The sequence below is a fragment of the Alosa sapidissima genome, chromosome 1 (genome assembly GCF_018492685.1).
Source record: "Alosa sapidissima isolate fAloSap1 chromosome 1, fAloSap1.pri, whole genome shotgun sequence".
NCBI lineage: Eukaryota > Metazoa > Chordata > Actinopteri > Clupeiformes > Clupeidae > Alosa > Alosa sapidissima.
The window spans coordinates 33666945-33677807 of record NC_055957.1 but is presented as its reverse complement, the minus strand read 5'-3'; the positions used below and the strand labels follow the sequence as shown (position 1 = coordinate 33677807).

General features: G+C 42.3%; 1 protein-coding gene across 1 annotated transcript; it reads right to left on the bottom strand.

Annotated features, from left to right (window-relative positions):
* Window positions 1-1535: 1535 nt before the first annotated feature.
* htra3a (HtrA serine peptidase 3a) lies at window positions 1536-8654 on the bottom strand. Its single transcript, XM_042094783.1, has 10 exons — window positions 7980-8654; window positions 6023-6122; window positions 5654-5876; window positions 4571-4765; window positions 4144-4176; window positions 3950-4064; window positions 3572-3637; window positions 2829-2886; window positions 2377-2472; window positions 1536-2155 (listed from the first exon to the last, which is right to left on the bottom strand). The coding sequence occupies exons 1-10, from the start codon at window positions 8395-8397 to the stop codon at window positions 1987-1989; spliced, it is 1473 nt and encodes a 490-aa protein (XP_041950717.1). The 5' UTR covers window positions 8398-8654; the 3' UTR covers window positions 1536-1986.
* Window positions 8655-10863: the final 2209 nt, after the last annotated feature.

Sequence of the window (10863 nt, the reverse complement as noted above, 5' to 3'; positions counted from 1 at the left end):
CTATATTGCCTTCCACACTACCTTCTAAGGGCAGCTGTGGCCTACTGGTTAGCGCTTTGGACTTGTAACCGAAGGGTTGCCTGTTCGAACCCCGACCAGTAGGAACGGCTGAAGTGCCCTTGAGCAAGGCACCTAACCCCTCACTGCTCCCCGAGCGCTGCTGTTGATGCAGGCAGCTCACTGCGCCGGGATTAGTGTGTGCTTCACCTCACTGTGTGCTGAGTGTGTTTCACTAATTTACAGATTGGGATAAATGCAGAGACCAAATTTCCCTCACGGGATCAAAAGAGTATATATACTTATACACTGTGCTGTATGAACCTAGCCTAGAAATCTAGACGCACCTTAGCGGCGGCAAATTAATTTGCTCAGCCTGTACGTCTAGTAGCAAACCATAGGAAGTTCTATTGGCTAACACCGTGGATGTTATCCAATCACAGCGCTCTATTTTGTTAGAGAGTCTTAAGGCGGGCTTAACAGGATAACGACAGTCCTGCAACGGTGAACAACAGGGAAGGTGGCTATGGCGAACGAAGAGCGGTTGTTTGAATCGGCGTTGGCGTCAACTTTGGAGGAGTTGGACTTGTGCTTTTCTTTGAAAGTTGAGCAACACAATGCACTTAAGTCATTCCTTTCGAAGAAGGATGTATTTGCCGTTTTGCCGACCGGATACGGATATGGTCGTAGCGCTGGCCTATTGCATGCCTAGGCAGTTTGAAAGACAATTCTCTGCCTGCCCCTTGGATTAAGTGAGGTGAATGGCTCGATTCCAGACTATACATTCCAATGATATAGGATGGCCCGCCAGGCTAGTATGAACCCTGTCATCAGTTATTTCTTCACGCTGACCCAAAAAGGCTAGAATGGTGACTCAGTTATTTCTTCACTCTGACCCAAAATGGCCAGAATGGTGACTGTTATTTCTTCACTCTGGCCCAAAATGGCCAGAATGGTGACTCAGTTATTTCTTCACTCTGACCCAAAATGGCCAGAACGGTGGCTCAGTTTCTTCCTCACTCTGACCAGGAGGGATAAGGAAAGCACTGGAAACTCATCCCACAAATATGGCCACATCCCAGAGTTCTTTACAATAACATATAAAGAAATAATTGTATGTATTTCACATTCCTGTTGAGACCACACTTTGGAATAGCTGTACCAATCAAATGTCACTTACTCATCTTCATCTAGACTTTCTGTTCAAGATAAGTGTGTGCAATTCATGAACTATCGTTAGCATTGTAGAATAAGCCATGTGGATTTACGATATTAAATGTTTAATGTTTAAATGTTTAATGTAAAAAAAAAACATCTACATTCAGAGCACTCTTATTCTAGTGTCTATGTCAGTCTCTAAGCTGTGCTAAACCATATGTACTAAATGTATTTGGTGTAATATGTACTATAAAGCAGCAGTTTCAGAGCTTTGTTTGATTTGATGTAAACAACAGCCAGGTCCAGTCTGACTACGGAGATCACACTGCAAGCATGATTGTTCTGATGTCGTACACCTGCCCTGGTTTTTAACTAGAAGCTACATTTTATTTTATTTTATTTATGCATAATGACTGTGTGATACTTTATCAAAACAATAACAAACATCAACACAAAACAACAACAGGAATATTTCACAACGTCTTATCAACTTCAGAATTACATCTTTAGGTTTATCTGGCAATGCCAGATATTGTCACATTAAAATACATCAATGAACAGCAGTTATGAGACAGATTTCCATAGAGTCCATCTGTGTATGGTATCAACAAAGATATGCCATCATTCAACCCTTCCACCATCATGAGAAGAAAGAGCAGGCTGTTTAATCCCATTGATGATGTTCCGGTGCTGTGGATGGTCATCCATTTGAGTACACTTGCACCTAAACACAGATATCTAATATCTGACTTGAGACCAGTCTTGCCTGTAAGTTATGGATGGTGAATGTAAAGACTAGCTCAGCAGGCCAAGACAGACGGAGGATGCCTGTTACTGCATGATAACATGGGGCTCCAAGTTGAAGAGGAGATCGTCGTTGCCCCGCCACACCTCCAACAGAAGAGGGCCCTCGCCGAGCAGGGCCTCCTGAAGATCCTCCGTGCTGACCAGTGACTGTCCATTCAGCTTCACTAGGATGTCACCGCTCTCAATGCCGCCACTGAGGTACATCGTTTGAGAGACAGACACAGAGCACACAGACACAAAGAGTTTGAACTTCTGTGTAAAAAGGTAAACACATCACTATTTAGTCTCTCTTAAGCTCTCCATGACTAAAGACTGTGACTGAGTGCTGGAGCAGCCTGTGACAAATGGTTGCGCCCACACCCCATTAAAGCGTTGGATGTGTTAGAGAACCGTCTGAAATAGGATGTACTGTACCTCTGAGCTGGTGAGTCTGGCAAGACTTCGTGCACCAGGATTCCACTGCTGACATCTGGAAAGTCGGAATTCTGCTGCCTCAGCTCCTCTGCTAGACTGCAGCGACCACAAACAAGCTCCATGTTAGTTCACAGTTGCATTCACTGCAGTGAGAGTGCAAGAGAGCAGAGGAAGAGAGGAAATGTAGAATGCAAGATTTATTTAAGATATGTTTCCAACAAATACAAAGCACTGTGGTGCCATAATCAAATCCTTGTCAAAGGACAATGATCACTGTGGCCATGCCACTAGCATTTATAGCAAATACTACCTGCCTTTGCTATCAAGGCTTTGCCAGTCTAAGGCAAGCCAACATTAATGTGGACCCCAACCTCTCCTCAATAGCGGTTGAATCTCTCATTTCCAAATGTGTTAGTGAATACATGCTGGTAAATGTAACATTCAAAATGTACCTTTCAGTGATGGTGATCATTCTGATGCCGATGTATCTCTTTTTTGTGCCTTTCAACTCTGTGGAAATAATAAAGACATGGTCTATTATGACAGCATCTAAAGTAGCCATAGAAATGATGAAAATGATCCCAAGCTTAGAATTAATGAACACCAGGAAGTGAGCAAAAGCATACTTTTGAATGATTTCATTTTTTCCACTCCATAAAAAGTATTGCACTTTCCTTCTTAGGAGCTGAGTGCTTTACAACCGCTATAAACTGTCTTACCTAATGTCTAAATCATCCCACAGTAAACGCATGTGCCAAGCACAGTACGTTGCATGCCAGAGTAGATCCGTTTGATAATATAGTTGTAGGACTGCTACCAATGACTCTCAGCTAAGTGTGGCCAAGATTACAATTTATGATACACCACTCGCTACAATTCTACATCCAAGGAATTAGAATTTCTCTTTAACTTTTGCCAAGCACAGAGTGCCTACTGGAGTTTGGAAAGGCAGTATCAATCAGTATCAACATACTCCATACTCCGTACTCTGTGTCAGTGTACATTCAGTTGGCATCATGCAATGTTGAACATATAGTGTGTATTGTGTGTACTATGTGTGTGTTGTGGTGCTTTGATGATGCATAGCTGCTGTAACAAAGTCATTTCCTGTAAAGGATTAATAAAGTATCAATCAACCAATCAATCAATCAATCAATCATACAGAGATACACCAGAAGAGCTCAGCGGACCTCACCTGAATCAGAAACCACTGGCTGAAGCTGCAGGCTCTGGGAGTAAGTCCTAAATACCCTCTGCATGCCTGTTCAAAATGAGACATGACGAGTAGATGCTTTACACACAAGCTCATGTGAGGTCCCCTGATCATTCACAGCTAACGCACACTTGATTGTGTGAATAATATAGATAACAATAATTACTGTATGTTGAAGCAAAATAACCTGTCACGCGATTTCAACCTAAACTTAACAGACTCTTCCATCAACAATGACAATGTTCAAAGTTTGTTTCTTCTAGTACTAGTATTTATCAACACATTGAATTGAACACAAATGTTGCTTTTGTCTTTGAGTAACGTATAGACATATCCTGCTTCCTATGATTGTGAGTGTACCTTTGTGATGCTTGTCTAGAGATTCATTAAGGAAGCGATTGATTCGGTCAGAGGGGATGGCAAAGGAGATCCCTGCGGTCACTTTCAGCGTGTTAATCCCGATGACCTCACCGTCCTGTGATAACAAAACATGTGTCATGCAAACATATTTCACGTTTATAAACAATGCTGAATGGCTAGCTTAAACTACTCACCAGGTTGACCAGTGGGCCACCAGAATTCCCATACTGCTCCCATCAGGATATATACAGTATATATATATATATATATATATATATAGGAAGAAAAGAGAAAAAAACATGCTTTTAATTTTCTGCAACTTTCAAAATCCAGCTGTCCAGCCAATAAACAAAACTGAAAATGTTAAATAAAATGCTTCTACATGTACACTTAGTAGTAATACAATAGTATTAACTGCTGTCTAAGGTCTCCTCTGCACTGTAGCTTAAAAGTTACTCCTCATTTGTGTAAGTAATTTGGATAAAAGCTAAATGAATACATGCAAATGTAAATATTTCATAAACTCATATCTCATATTCTCTTATTATTGTATTATAGAGCCAAAGCCTTTTCTGCTTGTCTGTCCTTATCATCATGCACCATGCAAAGGCTCTGGCTTACGTTGATGATGGCATCTGTCTGGATGTAGTCCATATCTGAGTCATGGATGCCCAGCTCCTTTCCGTCTCGCTGCGCCGTGCTCACTATGCCCGTGGTGACTGTGTTCTGGAGGGCAAAGGGGCTGCCAATGGCAACCACAAACTCGCCAGGTCTCAAGTCGGTGGAGCGGCCCAGTAACAACACAGGCAGCTTTTTCTAAAAAACGGGGGTGACAGAATAAACAATCAAAACGAAATCCTGAAAGGGCTAAGACAAGAATATACAGAGAGTATTACTACAAACTCCAGCACATGACAAGTCCTTACTAGTAGATTAATGAGAGGAAAGTCTTATCTGTCCCTACGTTTATCCAAACAATACAGCTGCCAAGTCTTAGAGGCTTCAGCATCTGGAGCATGTCACGGTAGGCAGATCCATATGTTTAGAAATTCAGCGAAAGCTCCAGTTTCTACATTTCCTAACATGACACCTCGGCGGTTCCGAGGTCTAAATGTAGGTTAGCCAACGACAGGAGTAAACATCAGGCGATGATTAAAAGAGTATCCAAGATGTCTAGACAGAGAGGGAGGAGGATCTAAACAAACCTAGAGAAATTTGTTGACCCCTATACAATGGAAGTAGTGGGATATGTAGATGTGAACACACACAGATCGAGTATCATCTTATGTTATTGAAAAAGGGTCAAACACAGCGACTGAGGAGGCCCTGCCCACAGAGCTGCCTACCAAATAAGGCAATAGCCTAGGCTGCTGGAAATTAGCTTAGAGTTAGAACTATACTGTAAACATGTAGTCTTTGTTAAATTTCTCTGAAATCTAGGACCAGCATTGATCACTAGAAATAAAACATTGGAATACAACCTGTGACTATTGTAAACTGTACTGACTTCTTGATTTCACCTTGTTTGACCTTTGATGGCCTTGGTCTACATGAGCTACAACAAACTACTGATCTGCATGAGCTACCACAAATTACTGTTTCTATCTTTATTACAAATCTGGTTTCCTACAGTGCTGACATGGGCACGGTCCCATGTGGTTTTCCCAGTTGAGGCTCAAACACCTCTGTGTGCAAAGACCTTACCACTGGGTCAACTTTAATCGTAGCAATGTCGGACTTTGTGTCCAGGTCCCTTATGGTGGCCTCATAGATGCCTCCATCGTGCAGCTGGACCCGTAAGTGCTGCTGGCCAGTCGCCGCGGCTGCGCTGGTCACCACGTGTGCGTTGGTCACGATCAGACCAGATTCAGTCATGATGAAGCCGGACCCACTGGACAGCGGCACATGCCGACCAAACAGTGGGTGTCTTCGGGTCACAATAGAGAGGACAGAGGGAAAGAGAAACTAAGGTTCAGTGACATACAGAACATATAAACAAACATATAAAGAATATACGTATATATGTATTCATTTAACAAATTCCTTTCTTCCTTTCAGTAAAATCCTCAGTACCTCAGGAAGAGTTCCACGTGCACTACAGCCGGGGCAATCTTCTCAACCACGTCTGCTATGAAGTTGAACCTGTATCTTGGACTGTTGGGGTGTGCAGGACCTATACTAGCAGAAAGAATTGCAGATGTTAGTACTAATGTCCTCCTGACTCTCACAAGAACTGATCAGTCCTCACAAGTGTCCTCTGCATGTTGGATGCATAATTGAGTTCACATGGCTTCAGTCAGGCTGTAGATGTAGAACCAACATTTGAACTCATTTGGACCTGTTGTGACGATCCTTATAAATATCCCAACAAGTGTTTTAAGAAATGCATTATTTACATTTTCATGGCTTTTATGTTTATTTATCCTATTTGGAATCTTATTTTCAGTGAAGACAACTGATACAGATTGTGCCAGAATCTACTGTTTCTCCAAACTCAAGTAAGTTGATAGACCATGCACATAGATCACTGCAGTTACCTATGACTGTGTTTGTAAAGTGACAGAGCTTTCACATAGGTTTCTTAAAATAGAATGCATGACTTCAATGCCAAATGGTTGACAATTCTGATTGATTGATTGATTGATTGATTGATTGATTGAAATATTTATTGACATTTTAATTCAATATATAATTCTTATATAAATAAATAAATAAATAAAATAACTTTGTACAATTATCAGTCAAAAGGATAAACACAATAAAGCCACAGGGCTTATTTCCATTGTAGTAATATTAACAAATTATATTTTGATCTTATTTGATACAACTCTTTAACTGCCCAAGGCCATTTTATTTGGTCTGATACACTAAATAGCTCCCTGGCCATCTTGCTATGAATTCATTATTATGTGGAGGATTCCAGCTTGGGTCCAGCTTTAACCCATTGTCTGCACTCCAGTGTTTCCCATACATTGACTTATTTGTGGCGGCCCACCACAATATCAACACTGACCACCACACAATGATTTTCCAGGTTGTACTAAATTGTGCTTAATGCTGGTTAGCATCATAACCACGCTGCGCTAATTTGTTAAAGACTGTTGCATTCAAGTTAATTCTGCAAACCTACCACCACAAATACAATTCAATTCTGTGGGAAACACTGCACTCACATTTCAGCCTCAGTGAATGTTCAGTGGGTAAACCCACACACCGTTTAACTGGTGAAGCCCAATGCCCCTAATCTCAACTCATTTTGAACTGATATCAGGTACAGCCATCTGATGTTAGGCAGGCATGACTGTGGCACATTTCGCTGAAACAGATGTCTGGAGATTAAACAGTGTTTAACTCGAGAGGAAATGCACATCTTGCTTTGACCCACAAAGAGACCTCAGACCTAGTCAGACTGACTTCAAAGACAGCACTGCTGGGATCACACCACACAAATGGGAAGTGTTTCCTCTTCTAGATGCTTAGTCTTTCCCTACTGTACGGGAGAGATCTGGAAATTTCCTCTTGTGACATGTGGGCACTTAATGTTGGCTCTGATCTTAAGGTTTTAACTCTGTCATACACCCAAGGCATGACAGGCTTGTGATTTGTAGAGTCTAATTCTGCTCAAAGTAGCGTGAAATATCACACCTGGTCCCCTACACCATTCATGGCCCAGTTGGTGAAGTGATGGAGTTTATACTATGGGAGGATAGCCTGATCAGAAATGAGTGTTCTAGACTAACTGCTAAATCAACCAAATCCCAGTGCTCAACATTCTTAGAGCTTCAAATTTGCTCCATGCTCCATATTTCCCCGATAGATCACAAAGGTATTTTCACACAACAAATGGCCCTGCATATTACCTGGTATGCTGTAAGTGTAAACTGATAACTGGTACATAACCAATTGGAATATGCAACTAAATCGAATTGAGTTTGTAATTGGTAGACAGAGTAGACCAATTCCAAATTTAGCAGAACAAAATACGCACAGCTCTTTACATTTAGGAATAAGCTACTAATTGATAACTTACCTTTGCTGGGAGGTGCACAAGGTCCTTTATGTGCTGGTATTATAGCGGTCTTTCCACGCTGCAGAGCTTTACGGCTGGCCGCCTTCATTTTACAAACATTAACATAGGTCTTTCCATCGCTGCCACATACCTTATGCCCAGTTTTGCACTGACATATGCCCTTGGAAAGGCGCTTGCTGGCAGGATATTTACATTCGAGACCGTCTCCACAGGGCAAGTCGTCTCTCCGGCCGCAAAAGTCCCCCTCACCCAGGGTGCATACCAAGCAACAGTTGCACCGATCGGGCACATAGCCACTGGGGCAACTCGGGCTCGGACACTTGCTCACATCGCACCGGGATGAGCACTTAGCTTTCGGTGCGGCACTGGCCAGGTCATGCGCGAAAACCACAGCAGTGGCAAAGAGGAACACCTGCATCCTAGATGCACAGTTGACAGGGGTCAAGGACAGCGTACGCTATGGCTCTGTGTGCGCAGCAGATAATAGGCTGCCGTCCACAGGGTTCAACTAATAATAGTGAGCCTCTCAGTTCGAGGTAAACTTGGAGAAAACTGCGAAGGGTGTTTACTGACTTATTACAAAATAAAGCAATTCTTAAAATAATACTGTCCTGGCGGATTGTTTTGTCTCAAATGTATTTGAAAGCACGTCCGTAGCCCAATAACCTAATTGTAGCCGTGCCCTGTCCCAACTAACCTCAGTGATGTTAGTTGGGTCCGCCTTAAAGCTCACCGACATGGCTATGGTCCAAAGCGCGCTCTCTCTCTCTCAAGTTTGAGTGTTCCAAAACGGTCTCTCACGTCTGAGTGTTCCAAAGCGGTCTTCACGCTCCACCTAGTGGCTCACTGTCAGGCAGACTACAGTGATCGTGCCACTGTAGGCTACATCTGGTGTGAGCAAATTTGTTACAGGTCAATATGAAGCTACATAACCTTTATTGTAAGGCTATATTATTGGCTAAATTATTTTTTCATCTTCGCATTGCGATTTGATGATACAGACAAGTACTTTAATAGTTCTAGAAAAGTATACACAAACTTAAAGGCCTATAAATTAGAAATAAATAGAACTGACTTTGTTGACTCAGTGTTGTCAAGGATCTCCATCTGGAAAAGGCCTAAATTCAAAGATGAAACATGGAACATGAAAGATGAAACATGGTTTCATCTTTCAACAACATTTGATGTAGAAAGTTAAAACTACTAGAGCTTCAATAGTTTCTTTGATTCAATGAATTACCTTGAGGCTAAAAAGATTGGCTTGCAAAATTCACCTGGAATCCAGTTTTATGGACAGCTCTTATGATTGTGGACTCCTACACCAACACCTCTGTTCCAGCAACTGAACTCTGTAGATTTTTCGGGAGTAACGGTGGCTTCTCTCTGGCTCACCCTAATTAATATATTCCTCTGACACTTGGTTTGGGATTGTCCTGCTCTATGAAGCATCTAGTGGTGTGACACAACTTCCTCTTTCTTTCAATCCAGTGTTGGAAATCAGGAAGTTCAGTAAAATATTCTGTATTTTCCTTCCTATCATTTGAATCACTCTGTCTCCTCAGTCCTTTTGATGATTTTGAGAGTGCTTTTGATGATTTTGAGATGTTCCTTAAAGGTGTTTGTAGTTACGGGAGAGAGCAGTGACCCCACCCAGTCTTGAACCCGGGTCTCCAGGCACTAATCCTGCAGCTTGACCGCAACGCCAAAGAGCCAGGCCCGCATGGCAGTCAGAGCGCATACTCAACTGTAGTGACGGTACTCCGTCACACTGCCCTCCCCTTCGGGAAGCTTGCCCATGCACTTCACGCACACGTCCCTCGAGCAAACACCAGCCGTACTTCTCCCATCCCAGGGTGCCCCACACATGTTCTTCACCCATCTCTGGGGTCCCTCACACTGGGGTAAACCAATCCTGGGGGTCCATCATACAGCTCACACACTGGGCAAGCTTCGGATGACCTCACGGCAAGCCATCCCACTTCTGACACCATATGTAGCGAAGGGAGTAGTGACCCCCACCCGGTCTTGAACCCAGGTCTCCAGGGCACTAATACTGCAGCTTGTCTGCAAAGCCAAAGAGCCAGGCCCATTGGTATGGCAGTCAGAGCACATACTCAACTGTAGTGATGGTACTCCATCACAGTGTTATATGTAAGAAGTGTTTAAAACGGGCATTGCAGTCCAAAATCAAAACATTTGTAGGCTAATCTAATATGCTACTAACTTTGTGATTGGTAAATTGGTGGAGGGTGGCACAGCAGGCCAAAACACAAACTCAGAACATAAAGTGTATTTGCAGGCTGCAAATGAAAGTTTTAATTGTGAATAATATCCTGGCTGTACCATTGTTGTCAGTGAAGCCCGTTTTTGAATGGTGGCATATTATGGTTATTTTATGATTTATTACAATAAATGTTATGGCACTGTTGTAGGCTACTATCTGTGAATACCTTTGCCTTCTGGAATTCCAAATCCCTGGGGGTTGAAGCAGATAGCATATTCATGTGTTTTAATCTTAGTACAAAAAAAAGATCACAAACAAATGTTCACAATAATAATACGGATTGGGTAAATATGTTTCAGTACTTTTTTAAAGACTGAAGTGAGTGCACTACTCCACTAACTGTAGTCTGTGTAGAAGAGCTGACCTTAACAGCTAAATGAGGTCCTACTCACTTTTTTTGGGTGGGGCGTCTAATTACAAATTAAAGTGCCTTCAGTTTGAGGTCATATGCTTTTTTATGCCATTTTCCAGTTAAAAATGTACCCCTTTTATAGCCTGGCCATGCCCACCTAGATCTCCTTTCAGAGAGATACTGGTCTGGAACAGCAACGTTTACTAACGTTTCCATTGGTCGGTAGATAACCTATCCAATCAGCGACG

Coding starts and splice junctions, on each gene's coding strand:
- htra3a (XM_042094783.1), bottom strand. CDS start 8,397: ATGCAGGTGTTCCTCTTTGCCACTGCTGTGGTTTTCGCGCATGACCTG. Junction 5,877..6,022: donor CACGTGGAACTCTTCCTGAG/GTACTGAGGATT, acceptor TGTGACCCGAAG/ACACCCACTGTTTGGTCGGC. Junction 4,065..4,143: donor GTGGCCCACTGGTCAACCTG/GTGAGTAGTTTA, acceptor TTGTTATCACAG/GACGGTGAGGTCATCGGGAT.